At 39.5% G+C, this 24,242-nt stretch overlaps 1 protein-coding gene across 2 annotated transcripts in view; it reads right to left on the bottom strand.

Moving 5' to 3' along the window:
- Teh4 (tipE homolog 4 phospholipid transfer protein) overlaps positions 1 to 24,242 on the bottom strand; it is a 43,763-nt gene that overhangs the window by 18,641 nt on the left and 880 nt on the right. For both annotated transcript variants that reach the window (XM_019054860.2, XM_019054859.2), the window contains exons 2-5: positions 21,043 to 23,139; positions 6,150 to 6,352; positions 5,611 to 5,865; positions 2,186 to 2,480 (exon numbers count right to left, since the gene is read on the bottom strand). In XM_019054860.2, coding sequence (XP_018910405.2) covers positions 2,186 to 2,480; positions 5,611 to 5,865; positions 6,150 to 6,352; positions 21,043 to 21,402 — 1,113 coding nt within the window. In that variant the 5' untranslated portion in view covers positions 21,403 to 23,139. The remainder of the gene's footprint in view (positions 1 to 2,185; positions 2,481 to 5,610; positions 5,866 to 6,149; positions 6,353 to 21,042; positions 23,140 to 24,242) is intronic.

Below are 24,242 nucleotides of genomic sequence, written 5' to 3'. Positions count from 1 at the left end.
TGCTCCCTCACATCTCTCTTGATGAGATGTCTTTTCGTGCCTTCCTCTCCCATAAAAACACACACATTCAGCTCGTGAGCAAAAACCAATAAGATCCTCTAAATTCAATGTATACATGTTATGAGTGCATCGAGTGCCGTCAAAAGAAAATGTGTACACGCAGATTTACTATTATTGTTATTATTGGAAACGCCCCCGTTACTATTGATATATGTGAGACCTTTTGGTTAATCGCCTGGAGATGAGTTTTTTTTTTAAGACATCTGCATTCAGTTGATTTTAGTGTATCATCAGCTGGAGGTTTACCAAGTGCGAAAAATAATTGCTAATTACTCACTAGCGAGTTAAAATGGAGAATTTTCACTTATTCAAATGTGTTCCCCCATAAAATTCTAACGAGGGTATATTTCTTGTAGCACTTTAATTTTTACTTCAATTCGTGTCCCATTAACTCCATAAAATAACGTAACTTCTATTAATGCTGTAAAAGGAAACGATAGTCTTCTATGACGTGGGTGTGAAAAAGGATGTGCCTTTTGCGACATCGGCAATCTAAGGTTTGCCTTAGGCAATTTTATTTCCACTGACACTCTACCTTAACATTGGTATCATGATTGATAAGAAAAAAAGAGCCCATCTATTTTTTCTCATTTCTGGTAGAATTCTGAGAAAAATAATATGAAGCCGAGATGTTCCTTCACGAGAAAAAATTACTCCTCATTCAACTTCAGCTGATGCCTCCAGCAATAAGGCATTTAGCAGTGGCGTGACGAGCTTTGCGATACATCGATTGATCTGCCATTCAAACCTATGGATAAGGATCGACAAACAGGGTATTCTCAACGAAGATCTTAATAATCGATTCTTTACCATAGCTTCATATGGGGAAATATCGATAATCGAGCATCCACGCCTCGCCACTGGAGCTTAGGTCCTCGATGGAGGCTGTGGATTAAAAATAAGTTGCTCAGAGGCAGATAGCTTTTATTTACCTCTTCTACCGTTGTAATACATCCCTCCATTTTATAAGATATTTTTCAAGAGATAGAGAGGGTGAGAGAGAGAATGAGGTAGATATTTTTATTCCATGATCGGGTCACAGAATTGTCTTGTAGCCTAGCTCAATTCTGAGCAGAAATATTGGATTTCCAACGGTTTTATTAAGGCAGCGCTTAGCGAGGAAATTCTTTCCAATAAAAGTCGCATCAAATACATGATGGAAAATAAATAATTCCGCTTCCGGCCTAATTGTGAGATGAAACAAAGCACAACTACGCACTGTGGTTAACGGACAGTGTAAGTCCGCAACCACGTATCTCGCTTTGCGGCGTCGCAGACCTCCTATCATACTTTATTTTTTAAAATGGAAAACTTCTCAACGGAAATTCTTAAGAGCTCCCGGGATTTTTCTTTTGTGCGAGGAAGATTCTGCGGAAACCTCAAGGAATTATGTCGATTTGTTCTTCTTTAAATAAATAAAATAGGAGCGGAGATTTGAGAACACCGCAAACGAGGTGGTTGCGGACTTACACCGTCGTGATTTTCATTTCTATACCCATTTTGTACTCTTCTTTTTGAATGAAAGAGTAACATGAGTTTGAGTTCATCTTTGAAGACTCTGCATACTAAAAAAAAGTAAGCAAAATTTTGCGTTAATGTATGAAGTAAAACTCGAAATAACACAAGCTGTCGGTTAATTTTGTTGTGTTTGTTTTTCCTGTGTCAAGCCGATCAAATCTTTGGGTTAAAGCGATCAAATTCTCTATCGAAAATTCTGCAACCTGTTAAAATTAGGTGGCATTTCATAAGTTCTCGCACCCAGAATGTTAAATCAACTTCTTTTTTTTTCGGTGAATACTCTCTGATAGAGAATTGCGATTTCACCACATTTTGCAATAAAGTCGCGAATTCTTCAACGGCGGTTTATTGTTCTATTTTTTCTTTTTTTTTAAAGAGGGGAAATATTTGCCACAGTGCCCTCAACAGGAGGGTCACCGAAACGTCTCCCCATGAAGAGGACCTTCTTTATTTTTTGATTTGCATTTGGACGTATTTCTGCCGAACGGAACTATGTGCATTAAGACATGAGCCCTAAGACCCATAAGAATATACGCATAACAGGACTCACGTCATAATGAACATAGTTCCTTTTAGCATAAATACGTCCATTTGGATGAGCACTCACCTTATTGTAGAAGCACGTGTATCTACTCTGGGCGGTCTGGTTATCACCATCCCTTCCGTGAGTGGAGTAGAATTCGAGGCACTCTCCTCTCAGAGTGTTGACGCAGCCGTCCAAGTTGATGAAAAGTTTCGAGCTGTTGAAGATGGTCAGCTCTCGTTGCATGGGTAGGAATCTCTGCGTCCGGTCCACCAACTTGGTCGAGTTGTCGCTCAGGGCCCAGAAAGTTGTGAAGTTGATAAACGGTTGCGGAACAGCTTGTTCCTGTAGGATCGTCCCGTTGAGGCAGTCGTAACCCCTGCAACAAGTTCCACTATACTGCCGTGCTAAGCAAGAACGCCGCATGAACATTCGAGAGTTGCCAAATTTCCCTCGATAAAACATGTATTTTTGACAACATTCATGCATATTTTTCCTTGAAATTTTCAGATGTTATAGATTAAATTGCGTACAAACTTGTCTGAACATTTTGGAAAATAATTATCAGAATTTTCCCAGTAAAATCGGTTTTTATCGGAGGAAACTTGGCAACGTCTGAAGGCTCATACGGTGTTCTTCCTCAGCACGGCAGTATATAAGCCTGAGTTTTGTTGCCTCGAGTGAGAAAAGGGAACTTTTGCAAGGTAATTAAAATTACATGACTTTGAAGATCCAAAAATGAACTTTCAAATGTTTTAATTATCTTCTATGTACAATTTTGAAGCAAAGATGGACGTATTTCTATCAAACGGAACTATGTGCATTATGACGCGAGCCCTGTTATGAACATATTCTTATAAGTCTCAGGGTTCATGTTTTAATGCACATATTTCCGTTTGATAGAAGTACGTCCAAATATGGAACGAAAAGCCCTAGTTTGTGCCTTAGCTTTCTCTCCTTCGATTTGCAATGCAATGTGTGCAATGTGCAGCATGAAGTGTTTCTGGTTTTCAAGTATTTTCAATTGAGAAGTAGAGAGTTGAAATTTTCTCATATGAATTCTGCTCCCAGACTTTTTCGACTTTTCAAATGATAACCACGTCCTTTAGCACGTACCCAGAGGTTCCTTGACAAAACCAACCCTTTCATTTTTATTTTCTATAAATACATTTTTTGATCGAGGAGAAACTGTGCGTTCTACATTTTGAATCAGATGCTATAATGATGGAAGGGTTGATGGTGGACACTTTGTCAAGAGACATTCAAAATAAGAGATTTCCCTTGAGCGTTCGATGAAATTGTCAACACGTTGCCAATGAATCACCATCTAAGAATCTGACAAAATATAGTGTCGGTTACACTTCCTTGTTGTGAATTCACGTTGAGGGCCTGTATTGCCTGACTTGACAACTTATCCGAACGTATTTCTGTCAAACAGAACTATGTGGAGGTGGAAAAGATGGGGTGTGCTCGTTATTGCTCGGACCGTGGGGAATGAATGGGTGGATTTCAGCTAATGGGAGAAAATGGTTCTGAAAATAAGTTAAAAAGTGATTTGGCCATATCAAACTATAAACTACTTTTCTGTTATCTTAGCGCTCCATACTTTAGGATTTAATTACGTGCATCGCAATATCTTTCGATTATTTTTCTTTACCAAGCGTAACATGTCAGTATGGTTTGGACATGTCAGGTTTGGTGACGTCACCAAACTGACATTTGGCTTTTATTAATTTTTTCTGCCAATTTACAGTAGCAAAATCAAACTAATCATTGAGGTTAGGTCGAGAGGCCACCTGTAGATGTAAGAAAAAAATATTTGCTCACATATTCCTTGCATTGTGGCATGGATACTTTTTATTTTCCTAAACTTTCGGTATCTCAAAAACTAACATCTCGTTTAAAATTCCTAGAGCTCCCTATTTCTGCAGTACAATATTCCACCAAAAGTTTTGATGGAAAACAGCGTCACCAACCTGACATTGAATAAGTGAGACACTCCAAAAACCATAGAAAAAACTGGAACTATGCTGAAATTGGAAGAAATATGTGGACTTATCAAGAGCACGTCTGTTCGTCATCCTTTTCCGCACTCAGTCATGCCTTAATCTGCACACAAGCGCAATATCTTGAGTGGCCACAAACTAAAACGCATAGCGTCACCAAACTGACATAATGTTGAGTTACACGCTTCAAGTCTCAAATTAAATTGAATAATATAGTTTTCTGGTGTTTCAATGCATATTATATCAAACAATATACATTCAAGACTTAAAAAAAAATTAGACGAAGCTCGCAAAAGGTCCTGGTTTATTTATATAACGACTTGATACATTGGTTACCTCCAAGTTACACGTCACAAAACTGACATTTTCGCTGTTCAGCACGTTGAAAAAAGGTTTAAAGTTATTCAAATCTCCTGAGGAATTTGTTTGTGGTTGGTGTGACCTGCTTCTACGCAAAAAACCAAACATCGAGAGAAAATATTATAATTGAAAGTTTTGAGCAACCAGTTACAAGTCTTTCCCATATTTTCTCCCATTAGCTGAAATCCACCCGAGTAGGTATTATAAAGCGCCAATGACGTCAACGGCGAGCGTTGTCGTCGAGTATTTACTCATGAGCCCTATCCACAAGGATCTAGACACATGCCCATGGCTCACAGGTCCCGCATGCAGTTTGCACACAGTTTCGTTTGCTGAAGTTGAAAAGCAGGATTTTACGTTCTGTCAAACGGATTTATGTACAAATTGTATGAGCCATGGGCATGTATCTAGAGCCTTGTGGACAGGGCTCATGAGTCAATGCTCGACGACGGCGGTTTAGTCTCTGTCGCGCCTATAATCCCCATTCATGGTCGAATATTTCAATAAATCAAATATTCGATATTCGAATTATCGTCTCCGAGATAATCGCATCACAATCGAATGTTGATGAAAGTATTCGAATATTCGATTAATATTCGCAAAGGTAAAACTCCGATTTTCTACTACTGTCCCTTCTACAGGTCCAAATTACGAGGTTAAAAATTCCCCTTTAGACCCGCAGACCATTCAGTATAGACCTACATGCCCTGGAGTCCAAGTTACCACCAACATGGTTCGAAAAAAGTCCATCGTGTGGAAATACTTTTCCAAAAGTGCGAAAAATAGAGCCGTGTGCAAGCTTTGTTTCACCACCTTGTTATTTGCGGAGCACCGTTACACCAAAAAAATAAAAAATCGGAGCATTAATCGGAAAGATTCGAATATTCACTTAAATGTAGTCGAAATCGCAAGATTCGATTTCTCAAATAATGGCAATGGAAAAGTTTCGAATATTCGAATAATCGCATTCTAATTTGATATTCGTGCATCCGTACCATTGAGTCTTGTGGCCGGAGCACTAAGGAGCACACCCCATCTTTCCCTCCTGCACATGCATGTAGTTCTGTTGGACAGAAATACGTTGATTTGATCGCGATTGAAGGTTCTTTTCGTGAAAACTGCTAGGAATTTGAGGTTGCTCACTTGAGAGTGTTGTTGTCCCTGACGACGGAATGGCAGGACGCGAGGAGGAGACCCCCGCTGGACTCTTCGGTCCAGATCTCGGTTGCGTTGACCCGGTAGCCAGGCTCCGTCCCGTTGGCGGCGTTGTAGGCCAGGGCCCTCCGACAGTCGCCCGTGTAGAGTTGATCCCCGTACGACAAGTAAATGTTCACTGCCGTCGTAGTGATCTTCATACAGTAACGATCGCACGAAAAGGGTTTCTTGATCTGCCGACACCTGCCAAAGCATGAAAGCAGGAAATAAATATTTCTTTCCACGTGTGCCTCAGAAACCACATTGCAGCAGGTAGAATATCGGGAAATGTCAGCATACATGGAAAAAAAAGTATCACGATCCCAACTATACTCCTAGCTGATTTGAAACAGAACTATGTATGTGCATTAAGACATGAGCCCTGGAACCCTTTGGAATATATAAATAAGAGGGCTTACGTCATAATGCACATAGTTCTGTTTGACAGAAGTACGTCAAATTTTCAAATTTATGATTTCAAAACTTACCGCGAGTGGTGGCACTCGAAAAATCCGTTCAATTTGAGGTTATCCTTTTCGCTGTCCACGAATATCCCGTCCGCTTTGTGATGACACAAAAAGAGTTCCGACATGTTGGAGCAGTGTCCCAGGGAGCAGTTGAAAACCCCGGTCAACGAAGCGCACTCCGAGCCATTGTTGCAGTTGAAGCGACGAGACATCCCTGGGTTTGCCTGAAAAACAACATCTCAATCAGAGTTTATCTCGAACTGAACTAAGGTATTTTGATGAAACTGCAGTAGGAGGGGGGGGGGGGCTAGTGTATGAGGAAATAGGTTTTAGTTAACAAAAACTCAAAATCGAGCTAGTCGCACGCGAGCGCATAGGAAAGCTCTCTAAGATGATTTTGGATCACAAAATCATCAGTGTCATTAGAAATTTTTATTTGTCTTTCGCAATAGGCAACGAGACAAGGTCTGAGCCAAAAGATAATGTCGCATGCTTCACTGACACAAAAAAAGTGCTTGGCTCAAGCATGGTGATTCTTGAATTTGCCGCCGATAATTTTTTTTATCTTTTGATTTAAGCTGAATTTTTCTTGATACACGAAAAAAAAATGCTTGGATAAGCGGATAAGAAGTTTATATTAAGCAGCAAAAGTCTTGATTTAAGAAAAAGTACTTCTTGGCGGCAAAAAGACTCTTTATTTTCAGTGTTTTTTTTAAAAAAAAAACTTTACGCAGAATACGATTCACACAATGGGAAGTTCAAAACCCTAACTCCTGAATGAGATATTAACAAGTATTTTAAACACGGATCAACTGAAAGTCAGATGAAACAAATGACGTCATTCGTATTTGTTTCGTTGGGCGATTTTCAACTGTGAACCCCTGTATCCTGCGTAGAAATTGATTTTTAGACTTTCCGTTCTGTAATTCAATTTTTTCATGGAATTTTGAAAAGGAAACATAACATGGACGAATTTCTTCCAAACGGAACTATGTGCATTAAAACATGAGCCCTGAGATCCATAAAAATGTATGTATAACAGGGCTCACGCCATAATGCACATAGTTCCGTTTGACAGAAATACGTCCACATGATAGTGTGGTCCTTTAAAACTGAAAGCAAATGTTGAGCTATTGGCCAATTCTACAAATATATGCAATGATTGCGACTCAGTGCGATTTTGTAAAATCGGCTAATAGCTCAACTTTTTTTTCACATCACGAGTAGCTAAAAACCGAAAAATCTTGTCCTTTAAACTTATACCCTGTCTTGTGGCCCATTTCAAAGACGTGAATTTGTGTTACACCTCCCTCGTCAATTGGATCTCTTTGTCCAATGAGGATATGTTATTTCTTACTCGTCCATTAAACGCATCTATCTGCATAAAGGAACATTTGACACATGCGTTGTTTCTAAAATGGTCGTATTTCTATCAAAGAACTATGTGCATTATGGCATGACCCCTGAGACCCATAAGAATACATGCATTGTAGGACTCACGTCATAATGCGCATAGTTCCATTTGACAGAAATATGTCCAAATAAACCAGAAAGAGTAGCCCTGGACTGCAAAATGAAGTCCAATTGTAACGGGTCTTATTTCAAATTGGCACATTGAGCTAACAGGTTCCTTGGACGCACGACCAGGTCATGTTAATCTTTCAGCCGTTGCACGAGCAACTTTATCTTTTCTTCGTCGTTGTCGTCCTTACATGCGCAACGCCTCGCTCTGCCGTGCTAAGAAAGAACGCCGTAGGAACATTCGAGAGTTACCAAATTTCCTTTGATAAAATGTTTATCTGTGAGGAAAATTAAGAATATTTTTCCTTGAAATTTTCAGGGACTTTAGATAAAAGTACAAAGAATATTCTCTGAAAAATTGGATGAAAAATATACATAAGTTTACCAGCTAGGGAATTTGTGGTTTATCGAAGAAAATTTGGCAAGGCCTGAAGGCTCATACGGCGTTTTTCCTTAGCACGGCAGCGCTGGCAAAAGCTTCAAGACACGCGATATGCTTGAGAATAGCACGCGAACCTGAGACTGCTCTGGTGTGCGTTAGCATTCGTTCTTTTAGTTCCTGCATAACTTACGATAATTATTTGCATTCTCCTCGCAGAACGTACCCTTGCTCGTTTTATAATGAAGACGTTTCTGAAGATACCGCGGTTTTACGGTTTTACGGCTTTGCTTCTTTTACACCGCTTTTGAATTGCGTTTGGCAGGTAACTTGACTCTGCTCCGAGCCAATTCTTGAAATTGATAGACAAATCTGGTTCCAATGGACAAAGGAGGCAGGTAATAGACTAACCGCGGTTACCGTCGCTACGTTCCATTCTCGTAGGCAACGTACTAACTAACGGCAACTCACCTGAAACCCCACAGTTAGTCTATCATTTTCTCCCTCAGTCTATAGGAATCACCCACTTCAACCGATAGGATCGCTCCATACTCCCTGTACCTTCTTTGTCTGTCGCTTTGTCTATTCATTTCAACAAACAGCCCACTAATTCACTATAATTTCAACAAGATTTAATTGTTTCAGTAAATAATTGTGGCAAATGCGTCTCAGGTGCGAACGTTTAAAAATCTCCGATTTATTGAAATTTTTTTAGAAAATATTACAGACTCTACCCTCTCCTGAGTCTTATCATTTAATTTACTTAAGAATCTGTTAAAATTATCCTATGCAACTAGAGCCGTGCGTTGGGTCAAAGAAAACCAAAGCGCCTGCAATTTTTGTGTATGCAACACGGACATCCCGAGAACACGAATAGTTGCCTCCTCCAAACCTAGTGGTTGAAACTGACGACGGAGCGTCTTTAATATTCTACACTTGGGATAACGAAATATGCCACTCATTTCAGGCATGCGTTGTTATTGCTCGAAGACAGGGCGGTTTGAGTATTTAATCAAACTAAAAAATAGAAAAAGAATCAAATACATAAATGCAGATTATTTATGCGGCTATCTCTCGCCTGACTTTATTGACAATTAGCCACTCAATCCTCTCCATAATCTGCTTGTCCTTTAATTTTTTTTAAAGTACCTATGAAATAACCAAACCCACATAATTATTTACTATCTTCCGTTATGGCAGCGTTGCCAAATAGTGCAATTTACGGGACTGTTAAAAAAGAAAAAACGAGCTGAATCACGATCTTCTATTATAATCATCACTGTTTGCAGGATGTCAATTAAATTTTCTTGGATTTAAAAATCTCCTAACTTTTCAGATGATTGGAACGTAAGAATTCTCTATTTTTCCTTCGGATTTTCAGGGTTTTTTTGACGTATAGTATAAGAAAATAAATCCTAATCACAACACTTCTTAGTGCGAAGGGCAAAAAACAGAAATTCAATTCGTCGTAATTTGACCTGATACCCTGATACCTCTGTGGATTTTTTTTTGTGGAAAATATACACCATTCGACAACGCTGTACCCGGCTCATTCGAACTCTCACGATTTCATGGCAAATGCGATTGTAAATGCAGCGTACAAAAGCTGGAGAAGAACTAAAAACCGAAGTCGTACGTTGTTCTCAAAAACACTACAGTGCCTGCAATATTTTGCACGGACATCTCAGAACACGAATAGTTGCATTCTAGCCATTGAAAAAACTGGAACGCCCTTAAACACGGAAAAAAATGGATTGCTGATTTAACAATTAAATTGTTAAAAAAATATGTTCGACATGATTCAAATGTACATTTTACAGTATAGTGGAAAGCTAATTAACCGCCTCCGTGGTTAAAGTAGCCTTTTTTATTGTGAAATCTAGGTATATTGAAACATGTCGAACATTTTGTTAACTAAAAAATTATTAAATCAGCAATATCATTTTTTTCCATGAAATCGAGATGGAGGTTTTCTTTTTTAAAGCATCAAGGTGTTGTTCAAAAATATCCTCCGTGAAAAAGGAATACATTTGGTTGAGTAGTAAGAGAAAAATCATGAAACGAGTACTGACCCGATTTCATTGGATCGAATACAAATGGCGCTTGAGCGCCCTTTCTTTTGCGAGTGCTTAACCCATTCCCTTAATATGACGAGCCTGACTCGTCATGGCCGCGCCGGGACAAACGTGAAATGACGAGTCCCACTCGTCATGCAACTTGGCTACGCGTATTGCCGTGTTTTGATGTTTTCACGATAGATAGCGCCACGTAAATCGACAGATGTTGTAACTAGAAGCAGTATGACCAACCTGTATTGGTTTTGTACGGTAATTTCCCCGAATATAGGGAATTTTGTTAGTTTGAAAATGTGGAAGATTGGAATAACCTCGAAACTTGCTCTCTGTTTATTTTCTTGTTATCAATGAATCACAACAACGAGATGTAAGCTTATTTTCGCTCTTTTTCTTATTTTGGTGCTAATTGGTGCTTAGATCTTATTTGAGCATATGTTTAAGAGTTTTAGAGGTTTTGTGGCTCATTGCATGTACTTCCTCTTACAATAAATAAGATTTTTCTCCTAAATTTAACACTTTTTTTTTTTTCTCAGGAAATTCCCCTAACCTAAGCTGACTTACTGCAGAAAAAGTGCAACATCCAGGCAAATTTATTCGTATAAACATCCTTCTAGTCATAACTAATAAGAATTAGGCCAAAAACTTGCTCCTAATTATCAGGAAAAGCAGAAAACTAAGAAGAAACCAAATACAGCTTTTTACAGCAAAATTAAATAGTAGCTCTGTGCGCGGGCATGCAAAATTAATTGTTAAGGGAATGGGTTAAAACATTCTTTTTCTAAGATCTCTACCACGAATGGACAAAAGAGCATGATTCCCACGCTCCATTTAAAAAGTACTCCCTAAGTCACGTATTCATCTACCCCCATTCATCGTGCCTTACCGTACGCTTAGCTTAAACTTTGAGCCTGAAAGTTGTGTTTTTGCTGTTCATCAATCATCAAATCAATAAGTTCAATCACGGCGAAACACCAGCTACCCGCCACTCGCTTTCATTATTCCGTATAATTATGTGGAGGTAGACGCTCATTTCCCTGGCAAGTCATATCATATAATTTTTGTGCGGTTCTCCTTAACAATTGGGTTTCAGGCATTCTCGAGGAGTTTGTTGATTCACTCGGAGTCTATTCAGAAAACTTTGATCGTCAAGTTCTGAAGTTCATTTTTTTCCCCCTCAGATCCCGACCACCACCATGTAAGACTCGGGTTTTTCATCGTTTCTTTAAATTTTTATTGTAACATTTCCGACTGAAAATTATTTAGTTTTGAGTCGAAACGTCTCGGTTTTTTTTTAATTGTGTATTTTAGCCTTGTTACCCGTTTTTCCCCTTTGTTTTTCTATTGTTATCATTGTCTCGGGCTGCTCTATAAAAATGTGTACCTATATGTTCTGATGATTGTATGGTAGTTTTTACCTCACTTTACAACTTGAGTTTCTAAAATTTATGACGGAGAATAATGTAGGTAATTAACTTTCTTTTACCATGACTGCACAGTTAATAGCAAAGTAACCGACATATGGAAGGTGAAACGCTCCCAGACCATGTATCTCGTTTGCGGTGTGTAAAAACCTCCGCTCCCATTTTACTCAATCAATTTAGAGCAAATCAATATCATTCCTTGAGGTTTTCATAGAATTTGCTGTGCACATGCAGAGAGGAAAAATCACGGAGGTAGTCGTAGTCAATAATTGACGTTGAGAAGTTTTCCATCGTGAAAATGAATTATGACACAGGATGTGTACAACATCGCAAAGCGAGGTACGCGATCTGGTAGTTTCAGCATGGATATGTATTAATAAGAGAAGTAGCCCCGAAACTAAATGAAAAATGAAGTTGACATTTTTTGGTTCGTTTCTCTTTGGATTACACTAGCAAAATCTTTGAGTTGAAAATTTGCAATCTCGTCAAGAATGAGGCGCGAGCCGATTCGATGAAACCTAATGTATCGCACAATCGATTGTTGAATGCTCTAGACATTCCATGGTCGCACCTTCAAGTGATATGGAGGGAAACAAGGGTACGTATTGCTTCAGCAGGACAAGCCCTTTATCCTCGGATGTCTCACAGTAACCTACGATTTTGCTCGATTCAACCAAAAATTTGATCGATGAGCGAAGTTCTTCGGGGCCGTCCTAAATTACCTAGCTCACTTTTTCGGCAATTTTGACTTCTCTATCTCTCCTTTGTAACGCTATTGTGACGTGGTATCTATGCTTTAACACGTAAAATCAAAATGGCGTAACGCTCTCCTTGACTCTCCTTCCCTATAGAGTTGCGTAATTTAGGGACGGCCCATTTCGGTCATTCTGACCGCAATGAAAGCAGGGTCGGACTGACCATAAGGTCAATCTGCCATTGGCAGATGCGCCCCCCTCAGCGCGCCGAAGGCACGCCCCTCTTCCGGCTGCTAGAATGATAATGAAGAAAATGAAGAATAGGAGAAAAGAAAGAAAAGAAAAAATGAAAAAAGAAGAAAAAAAAAGAAAAGAATAATAAATAAAAAGCAAGGAGAAAAGAAAATAAGTAAAGAAAAAAATGCCTAAAAATTATAAGTAAACGAGAGAAGATTTAATAGGAGTTATAGAGGAAAGTGTATTCTGTATTCTGTCCCCTTGTCTCATTTTTCTTTTCTTTAGCTACGTAGTATGTATATTCATCAGGGCCGGATTTACCTACTTGCCGCCCATGGGCCGCCTGTATTTTGTCGCCCCCTTCTCATTCGTTTTGAGACATCAATAAAACCATCAAGTGAACGTGCCGGAGGTAGCGGGGTGCATGAAACACGTTTACTCGTGTTTGACACATTTTTTGCGAAAGCCCTGTCAGCACTACTAGCGAAAGTTCACGGAACTTTGAGCGAAATTTAAGTCCTGTAAACCTATCTCTTTGTGGACAAGGCCTTCCATTTATAAGCATTGAACGAAAAAATCAAGAAAGAACAAACATAAATGTGGTTTAATAATTTTAACTTCCGCCGCCGCTCCGCGCTGACCGCACTGTATTTGGTGCAATGCGGGAACTATTCCTACTGTCTTGTAGGCGCTATGCGTTCCACGCCGACCGATGCTGACCGCACTGTGTCTGACGCAATGCGTGAAGTATTCATGCAATCTTGTAGGCGCTAAAATGTGTTACATGCCGACCGCCGCGCCGCGCTGAGGGCTTCTTTTTTTCATCTCAAGTCCTCGTTGTTCAGTCCTTCTCTTAATTCGACTAATTAAAGATGCTGTCTCTTGTATCACCGAAAAACAACAAAATTAGAAATTACTATACTCTTAGGAAAAGGAGATTTTGTCCCCTTTTCTCATTGATAATGTTTTTTTTCTGAATCCCATTTTTTTTATACCTACATTTAAAAAAATTGCAAAATTTGCTGTCATGGGCCGCGGCCCATGTGGCCACCCCCTTAATCTGGCCCTGATATTCATTGTTCCCACTTTGTTTAAACATTTGAAATTTTAAATTTAAAATGTATTGTATCAGTTATTCATACAATATACAGGGTCCGAAGTATTTATTGTTTTCTTGTCACCCTCATTTTCCACCTTCCAGTTTTCAAAGGCATGATTTTGGATCTCTTGAGCTCTGACTTGTTTCTTCCAGAGATAATGGTGCTTGGATGCCCCGAATAGCGTTTCTTTGATTGATCGATTTTAAATTTTTCATCTCACAATTCTTCCGATACTTTTATTATTACGTTCAATTTTAGAATTTTCTTCTGTAAAATTAATCGATTTTGAACCTGAAAATATCGTCAAAATTCTACTTAGAAGAGTTTGATTTTTAAAAAATTTCGGCCCTTCCGAGAGAGAGAGATAGAGGGGGGAGGGTGTTCCCGCATACTCCTGAGCAAAATATCACATTGCGCCCCCTTCGCCGGTTAAGGGTCTGCACCCTCAGAGTTGCGTCAGTCCGACCCTGAATAAAAGTAACTTAAAATAACTTACGGTAATCATAAAGACAAACATTTTAATGTGTCTGTTGCAAACTTTTGCTAGAGCGAAAACGAGAGTTGTTCCTCATAGATAATGTCTCAAAAATCACGACGAGCGCATCGGCAAACTCTGAAATGCACTCCTAACTTCAGAATCTGCGTAAGACATTTGCGTTTTTTTAAGATTCCCGCTTCAAAAAGGATACTACAGCACAGGTGAATATTTCGTTAGAGGAGTCGTTCCATTCAATCCCTCCTCAGCATAGCCGACGCGTCCCCGCGCAAGTTGAGGAGAGCACGAGGTCAATCAAGGCGGATATCTATATTATCTATCCACGCGAGAAAAATGTGAATGTAAACACGCCGAATGTTATCAGATAATTAGAATCATCGTCCCGTCACATGTGTTTTGGCGGATTGGCGCCGACTATGTGGAATATTGCGTAGTGTCCTTGTGAGCTGGGCTAGGATGGAATGACTCCTCTAACGAAATGTTCACCTTTGCCGTGGTATCCTTTTTTAGGCGGGAAGCTCGAGAAAACGCAAATTTCTGATGCAAATTGTGAAGTGAGGAGGGCATTTTAGACTTTTCCGATGCGCTCATCGTGATTTTTGAATAATTTTCTATGAGTAATAACTCTTATTTTTGCTGTAGCAAAAGTTTGCAGCAGGCCCGTTGTTTACTAGCGGCGAGGCGTGGCGGATGATCGCGACAATCGATTTCTCCTCACCCGAAGCTATGATAAAAAATCGATAATTGAGGTGTGAGATATGAGCGGGCACCCTTTTTTCGATCAATTTCCACAGCTTAAAGGCAGATCAATGGATATTGTAAAGCATGCCACGCTACTGCTGTCTACGTGAGGTATAGATACGCTGATTTTTGTCAAAGGCGTGCAATTGATTTCGAGGTTTTCAAAAAGCCTGCAACGTGTTCTTTGTGAAATTTGGCTGTGGAAACCGCGTTTGGTGGCTCTTTTATTCCCACCCTGTCTGTAGCGGCCGACTGTTGATTTTGAGTCAATACCTCTGTGGCCAACGGAAGGCGAAAATCCGGTGTATTCCAGATTAGTCCGGGAATGGGTATGGCATTGAGTGGCGGGGAGGGGTAGTGGCGGCAGGTGTATCGATGTTACATTTTGTATGTGGCCGAATGTGTGTTTCCTGCTTTTATTCAAGTCGGGAAATGCTCGCAGATGAAGGCTTAAAAGCGCATCTCATCACGTATCAGGGGCAGGGGAGCCTATTCTAAATAACTGCGCGCTGAAATCGGCATTTAGGCGTACGTTTGAAACATTCTGCTCCCCCTTTTGCTTTATCTCGATGCTCAACTAAGGTATCACGTACTTTGCCGAAGCAACGTTGCAGGTTTCCTGTCATATTTCACTCTCGTCGAAGGATTGCCGACTATTGTCCTTGTGGAATCAAAAAATCCTATGATTTCTCCTTTCAATTTTAAGAATATTTCTTAAAAACCGCGCAAATTTTCGCGCTCGGCAGCCTTTTGTGTTGTAGTATCTGTAGCACTTGCTCCATGATCGGGAGGTCCTGGGTTCGATTCCCGGCCAGGTGACCCGAGTTTGATGGTCTCAAAAAATTGTTACCTGGGGATGGTTTGATTTCGGACTGAGGGAGGATGGGACTTTGCGTGGGATTATCCCCGCAGGGATATTTGAAGTGAAAATAAAAAAAATACAGTAGGCTTCTATCATCATTCCTTTGAAAAAATCGAGTGGGAGAGGACATTTTGAAACAACACAATGGAGATTTAATTTTTGAAATATTATCGCTGTTTTCTTACCAGGCCGTGCTAAGCTCTGTTTTTAATTAATTGCGCCTTAATTTTGTGAAATTGCTGAGATAAAGCTGTTTGAGGATGGATAACTGGCGGTACGTTGAGAATTGCTCTTTAAGGAATTAGTTTTACACACCCAAATTAGGTCAGGTTCTTGAAGAGGAGGGAAGGTGAGGTACCGCAGTGAATTGAATCATTTCATGTCGTTTAGTTGATACCTGTTGTTACAATTTTGAAATTTGATGCAAAACTTAGAGGATCCTCAATATGGCTCGAATGGGAAAAAATACTCACAGGAAAATTCTAATAAACTGAATTCATTTATTCAGTCATTTTTTGTTACGAAAGAGAGCATCTAGTTGACAGTTCCGCTTTCTAATTTTGACTCAGATCGACAATGATAATTTGACTTCGTCACTTAATCCCTATTTTTTGTGAACTGCACTCTATATTCATGGCCGTACACCTAAAAAAAGACGAATAGATGGACCTAGATTGCATGGTTCTGTGTGCATAGTGGACAGGATATCTCTTGTTTCCTCGCGCCTTCTTGATTCCCCTTTGTTGATTGCAGCGCACGAATCTAGCACTGTCAATTAGATTTTCTAAGGAACATACATATCGCAAGACTGATGCCTGGCGCCCACAACCGTTCTTTTCTACCTATACACTGTTTAGAAAGTAATATTTAAAAGGACTTTAAGTTTGGCAGCATTGTGAAACTTCCTTGACAGCATGTTTGAACATCCCTATGATCGATGCGTTTGAGCCCTGCAACAGTTATTTAAAATCTTCCCATAAGTATCCACGTCTGCAAAAGATACAAAGTTTATCTTAGCTTTCACATTACTGAGGTTGTTGCTGACTTTTGCTTGATTGAAATGGAGAGTCGCTTCGACTTATGATTTTTTAGAAATTGTAGAGTTTATTCTAAAAGTCAAAACTTTACTCTTCCCTGAACTAAGGTTCTTGTTCTTTGATGTCTTCAAAAACAGCATTATTCGTTGGAGAACGTTTTTAAGTGATTGTCTCCATCTACAATAGTTCTGAGTCTGGAAAATATTTAAATATTTACAATCTCAAGTTTCTGATGGCTTTTGATGAATTTCAACCGATTCAAGCGCAACAAAAGCACGATCAAAGTCACACGATCAAACTGTTCTATCAAGATATCAAGGTCAAATGCTGTGATTGGTCCAAGTTATCGAATAAGCCAATCAGAACACTTGACCTGATATATTGATAGCACGGTTTAATCGTGTGACTTTAGTTAAAGAGGAGGCCTGACAAAACGGACGTAGTTCTGCTAAACGGAACTAGAGACGTATGGGAAATATGACGTTAACGATTTTTTGTCCGCGCACCTGGTTTGTCCGGTAGTTTACGTCCACCCATAAAATGAGCAACTCTGACTTGGTCCAAGCATTATATTTTAGTCCGTATATTTTATGTATACAATAGAGAAAGGAAACAATTGAGGCAGAAGGAGATGTTGTCATACGGAGAAAAAAAGAACAGTTAATTTAACGAAAGTGTCTACTTAGAACTTTTCTACGTTAATTTAACACCGAAAAATAGTTGATCCAAACAGATAGGGTACTTGATGTGAAGGGACGTCTCATTTGAATCAACTGGACTAGTCTCGTTGAATTTTTTCCAGTTATGCCAAATAGGAAAGCCCTGTTACCGTAACTGGAATTCCATGTTCCCTGAAGTGCTCAGAAACTTGTAACGGTTTTATGTGAGTGTTGAAAGTTCAATGTCCACACAGCAAAACGAAGACATGCATACGAAATTAAAAAGTATATCATAATTAATTAAGCTTCTTGCAATTAGTATGCTGACATCTATCGGTGAATATCGCAAACATTGCAGTGACTTGACATTCCTCATTTCGTCTGTGTGTTATATCGGATGCAATGGCGTAACGGTTAGGGTGTAAGGCTAGAAATCGGCAGTTCCCGGGTTCAATCCCCAGGTATGTCCCAAAATTTAATGCGCGACGAACTTAGGCAATATACACCCTGTATAATTGTAAATCAAATTAGTTGACCATAATTTTGTGATTTTGAATGTATATTTTATTTAATAAATACTTACATGCCGACAAAGGCCAGAAATTAGGGGCAGAGTCTCTGGAAAAGTTTCCAGTGATACCAAATAATTTTCCCCGTCATTTCAAGGATATTTTTTAGTTATTCTGAGGATAATTCCAGTTACCACAAGGACTCCATCCATTTAAAACAAGGATAATTTTCCAGTTACTTCAACTAGAAAAAATCTAACTGGCTATTCCAGTTGATTCAAGTATTCCGGGAAATATTTATTGGAGTAGTCTCATTGGATCAAGTAGTTTTCTGGTTGATCGGACTAAACAATTATCTCAGTGTATGGTAACTCTTTTTATAAATGAAATGTTACTTTCTTCTCTTGATTCGTCTTTTCAATGTTCCAAACGTAATTTTCGAGCAAATTTACCCCTCATAAGTGTATTCTGTTGGCTATATCTTTCCATGCAACGGACCCATTCACGGCATGGTACCACTGCCACTGTCGATTTTTCTCGATCATCAATACGAAGAAAAGTCTCGAGATTAGTGTCAAATCCTAAGTAGTCTGCTAAGTTGTAGTAGTAGATCCTAAGCGCTGAATTGATTGCGCGCAATACACCGGGGTCAAGGAGCTTTTCTGACCAGAAAATCTCACTTAGCAGGTCATTCAGCGGCGTGGTGCCAACGCGAAACGCGCGCTCGCGCTGGCGCCTACAAACCTAACAGAGATACTTCAAGCATTGCGCAATGTGTGAAGTATCCCTGTTAGGTTTGTAGGCGCCTATTGCCCGCCGCGCTGCGGAGTGCCACTACGCTTCAAGCAACTATTGTGAAACAGAGGTGTTGCGTTGCACAGTATCATATGAAATTGAAGGCGCTCTAACGCATCAGGTCTGACAGACATCCTTTAAGAGTACGAGCTTTCCTCGCAAAATAAATCAAGGTACTACCACACAAAAAGAGAGCGGTACTCCAAAAAACTCACCAAGTCCTAGCATCCGTCTGTAATAACGTTCAGCATAATTTTTGAATTTCATTAGAGAAAAAAGTAACTCGATTTTGACAGAAAAATTCTTGAGTATGCCGCCGTCAACAAAGATTTTATTTTGAACCAAGAATAAAACAGCTGAATGAAAGCAGGTTTCTGCGTGATGTAAGTGACTTTTCTTCTTATATAAGCATATGTTTTTCTTTATACAGGCATTATTTTCTTCATTGATTCGTAAGCAAATCTTCTCGGTAGTAAATTTGAGCATATTTCTGCTTGAATCAAGTCACTTTTTCCTCTAATGAAGTTCAATAACCATGCTGAACGTTACTGAATATGGATACCAGGACTTGGTAAGTTTTTTGACTACCGCTCCCTTTTTGTCGTTGTCACTCGATTTAATTTGCAAGGGAACTTCGTGCTTTTGAAAGATGCCATCATGATACGTTGGGGTGCCTTCAGTCTTGTATGATACTGTGCAACATCTCCGCGGTGAAGTAGTAGCTCGAAGCGCCGCAGCACGCTGTCGCCGGCGCGAAGTTATCGTACACAGGAAAAATCTAAGAGCCTTTGGCTGAGGCAAATCAAAAGGTTTGTCCAGTTCATGTATGACAAGATGAGATTTTCTTGGAAGATAATTAAGTCCTATTGCACCAAAGAGGTGTAGAGAGTTTTACTGAATTTTTCTACATGGAATTGACGCTCACCCATTTTTGCCAAAAATCTAAATTAAATGTTTTCCTCCGTTGGACCAAAAAAAAAACAAGCAAACCTTCATTCTTCCAAGACCTTTTACGTGTTCATCGTACAGGTCGTGAGCGATTGTCGTTTGTATTTAGATGTGAACTATTTAATTTGGATCTCAATTGGTAGGTGGACCAAAACTTTCCTGCAGAAAAAACGTGTAAACTACTATGAAAAACAGGTGCGCAGACAAAAAATTGTTCGCGAAATGTCCGATAACCGGAAATGTGGGGTGTGCTCTATGAAGCTGCATAAGAAACAGCGCAAAAGGGGACGTGATTCCTTTTGTGGAAATGGAAAAGTGCCAAAATATGCGGCACTCATGAGCCGTGGGCATGGAACAAGAGCGTTGTGGACAGGGCTCACGAGTTGAAGATCACCGCGGAGGCGGGTTTGTCGCGGCTGACGTCACTGGCGCTTTATCATTCCCATTCATTATTACGCGGCTCTCAATGGGTCAGTTGTGCTGGTCTAAGAATCGTGTTTTGATCATTTATTTTTGTCGGTCACTAAAAATATTAAAATCCATCTAAACAGCAACATTTTATGTTCAATATCAACCGAGATATATCGCTTTGAAAAATTCGGTTTATGACGTCATCCATCGCGGTAGTGACACCCTTACTTTCTTCCACCAAGCTTTCATCCAAAGTTGCAGGTTGTGTAACCAGAGCATATTTGTGTTTCCCTGACTAATAGAAGCGTTGTGGAAGAAATCAAAAGTGTCACTACCTCAGTATGGATGACGTCATAAACCAAATTTTTCAAAGCGCGATATCTCGGTGAACACTCAACGGAGAGAGTTGCTGTTTGGACAGATGGTATTATTTTTAGCTGAACTACAAGACGCAAGCATCAACACGAGATTTTGTGACCATTTAACGAGCACACTCCTCTTTCACCCATCTCTGGTTCCTTTTATAGCAGAAATACGTCCAACTAACCTGACCGTCACTCTGCCGTGCTAAGGAGGAACGCCGTATGAACATTCGAGAGTTGCCAAATTTCTCCGGATAAAACATGTATTTCTTCGGAAAGTTATGCATATTTTTGCGTGAAATTTTCAGATGTTTCAGATCAAGTTGCGAACAAAATTATCTGGAAAATTTGACAAAAAATATGAACAATTTTTCCATTAAATTCGATTTTTATTAAATGAGATCTGGCAACGTCTAAAGGCTCACACGGCGTTTTTCCTTAGCGCGGCAGCACTCGACTTTCTCCTGTCCCAGTCTTTTCACGTCCACACGACCAAGACAAAATTTCAACAAACGGTCCGCAGGAGTCCATTTACAAGTATCAATTATTCAAGGTTGCCAAATTGAGCATAATAATGTGGATAAATTACACGGGTTCAAATAGGGGAAAGTGGTGATTCTGGAGGACAATGCGGGAACTCTGCACTTAATGGCTGGAAACTCTTACCTGGGGGCAAGAATAGGTACTGAGCCGGGAGCAGTCCTCGAGGGATATATCAGTGCCGTTCCTCCGGACGGTGGCGAATAGCTGCGGGCAGAAGCCGCTGGTCTTGGTTAGGCACCACTCCCCGCAAGAAGCCCAGTTGCAGTTGTTGACCAGAGTGCTGTTCACCGTCTGGCACATCACTGGTTCCGGCTCCATCCCCGCGTGGAAGGCCCGGTGCGAAGGGATGTACACGGCCACCGAGAGGTAGACGAACGACACGCACGAGAGCACGATCGTCAGCTGGCACAGACAGATGCTTCCGCAGATCTTCTTGTCCTGCTCCGGAACCACCGGGATCTTGTCTTTCCGTCGCCGGCTCATCCCGAAACTCCGCCAATCACGCCAATGATTTTGCTCCGCTCCGAACGCAAGCTCCAATTAACTATCTCCTACCTGGCAAGGCAATGAATTTTCCACGCCTTGTCCCAGAAACTACGTTAAGGGTAGAATTTTAGTCCGTTTAGGGTTTCTTGCCAGAGTAGATTATCTTGAAATCCCGCGAATCAATCTTATTCTTCTGAACGCGAGCTCGAATTAAAGGTCTATTACCTGGCAAGGGGATATTTTTAAGGGCTTTTACTAGAAATGACGTTAAGGATAAAATTTTAGTCCGTTTAGGGTTCCTTTCTAGAATAGGTTATCGTGAATCTCAACGAGTTGCGTTATTAAGTTATATTAATCCAACCGCATGAAACGATTTTAAGGGCAGAATTGTGGTCCGTTTTGGGTTTCTAGATAGAATTGACCATCTTGAATATCAAGAAATTGAGTTACTAGTTTATATTCCTCCAACTACTAAAATCAGCGTAAAAGTTACTGTTTAGAGGATTACGATGTAATGTTTGTTTTTAGACAGGATAACCCTGGTTTTCTTTTGAGTGCAAAAAATGAGATCGGAATATAGTCTATATATATTGGGACTGAATAATTGGATTTTATTGTATTCACCTCAGTCAATTTTGAAAATGTTCAATTTAAACGTGATTTTAAATTACCAGTGGAATTAGGCTGTAAGTTAATGTCTTAGAAAATGTCGTAAAAAGGAGTTTTACGTGAACGGGCTGAGGTAAGAGCAAGTGTATTTTTAAGATAAACGGTGAAACTATATGTGAAATTTTCTTTGTTTGGTTCGCTCAGATGATTAAATAATCTTGTAATCGCTGTCAATTCTTGTAGGTAAACGTATTGCGTGAGAAAAAAATTTATATGTGAAAATTTGCTTCCATGCAAATTTTATTATAAGGTCTTAATTAAATTTGTCTGTGCGTTTTACCAGTTTAAGTTAGTTTCGCAAGTTGAATAAGGTCAGATATTAATAAAATTATCCACGGTTGAAAACAATGAAAAATGTACAGTTCGATTCCTTGTTTGCTTTTCGGTCTTCAATCACATTTAAGTCGGTTAAAAATTCCGGTGCGGCTTAAGAGCGAATTGATGTTTTCACTAACCCTGAGGAAATCTACGTTTTATATTGGTCAATTAAACAACTATTCAGTCTTCGATGTCAGTCAGATTGTAGTCGGAGGCAAAACTAACCTCTGTGTGAATATTCAACTCAGAACTTAATTTATTCCAGTCTCAAAAGTGACGTGAACAAGTCGATGAAACTTTGGTTTCTCGAGTTCTAATCGCGAGATGAATCGTTTATTAGTTACTGACGAGTCTTCGCGCACAAATCACTCGCTCTTGAAAGATCGTGAAAATAGCCCAAGTCTGGTGATTCTCTTAAGAAATTAGATACTTTAAGATTATTAGAAAAATAAACAATAGAAAAGAGAAAGTGAAAGCACTTAAAGTTCGTAAGGAAACTATTAATTTGTACTGTTTGGGAAAAACTTGTCAAAATTAAAACGTTCTCTCTAGCATGTTGCCTCGCAATGGCTTGATTTTGGTTTTCTTTTGGAAAAAAACTTGTATGATGCACTGGAAAGATCTAATTGAGGTCTGCATCTTCAAGAACTGATCTGTATTCTTAGCGGGAGTCGGTCCATTTTTTTGAGCAGGTGACGATTTCCAAAAATTTCCAAGTTTCCGACGGTTCTTGTTGTAGATTTCATCCTATAACAATAGAAAGGAGACTCTATAGATGAATTGTATTTATCAATTTTTGGATCGTTTTATTATTAACTAAAGTTGGAAGATGCGTATTTTCGTTTGCGACGTTTACAAACGTTCGATCTGCTACCGAAGGATTCTACGAGCCAGCATCAAGATGAACAATGATTTGATACAAATATCAAAACTCCGGTGTGGGTGGTGGAGTATCAAACAAAGCTGAAGGCATTTTTGACTAGTGATTACAGTTTGCCGTAAGTAACAGGAAAGCGTAGCAATAAACGTATCTAATTAACCCGTATCTCCCTTGAAGACTTCAGGATTAGGATCTGCCAATATAAAAAGCATTTGCTTTTGCCAACAGTTTCTATTTAATCACTCGCTTAGGGGTATAATCAAGATAATCCCATTCAGGGAAAAAATATTCACGCGATATTAGACCAATATTTGTTGAAGGTTTATCAGTTCATTGCATCGATTTTGTCCCGATATTTTACCAGCGTTGAATTAGTAACATCAATGAATTCAACTGGTAACACCAACCAATACCTTGCTCGTGTCCTTTTACTTACGGTTAAAAGTCGAGTATTTCACTATGTCGATTTAGCATTGCCGCATTTTCACTGCGTTATTTTTCTTTATATTTTACGAATAATTTTTTAACGTTTATTTTAACGTCCATTCTATATTGAAATGATAATTTCAAACATTATTATCTAGTTAGCTTGTCAGTCAGTTATTATTGTGACAAGGTAGTAAATTAGTGCTGAATCCGCACCATTTTGCGGGGAAAACGAGGTCAAAAAGTTCAGAAATTTCAATTAGAGTCCAAACTTTTGAGCTGCTATGGACCCAACGGAGTTCTATGTTATAGAGCTCTCGACGTGACCTCCGCTTAATATTCCAATGCATCTGCTTGAGCTGAATACTCTCTCCCCTCAGTCTTGTACTGATACGTAGGTATTAGAGCTCAGAATTTTTGAATCCAATTGACTATTTTGTACTTTTTGACCTTGTTTTCCTCTCAAAATGTGAATCTCGCGCTATTTTACCACTATGTTACGTACAGCTCGGCCCACGTTTCTCAGTGTTTTTAAAACATTTGA

This window comes from Bemisia tabaci, chromosome 7 (assembly GCF_918797505.1).
Source record: "Bemisia tabaci chromosome 7, PGI_BMITA_v3".
Lineage (NCBI taxonomy): Eukaryota > Metazoa > Arthropoda > Insecta > Hemiptera > Aleyrodidae > Bemisia > Bemisia tabaci.
This window is presented reverse-complemented; position numbering and strand designations above follow the sequence as displayed.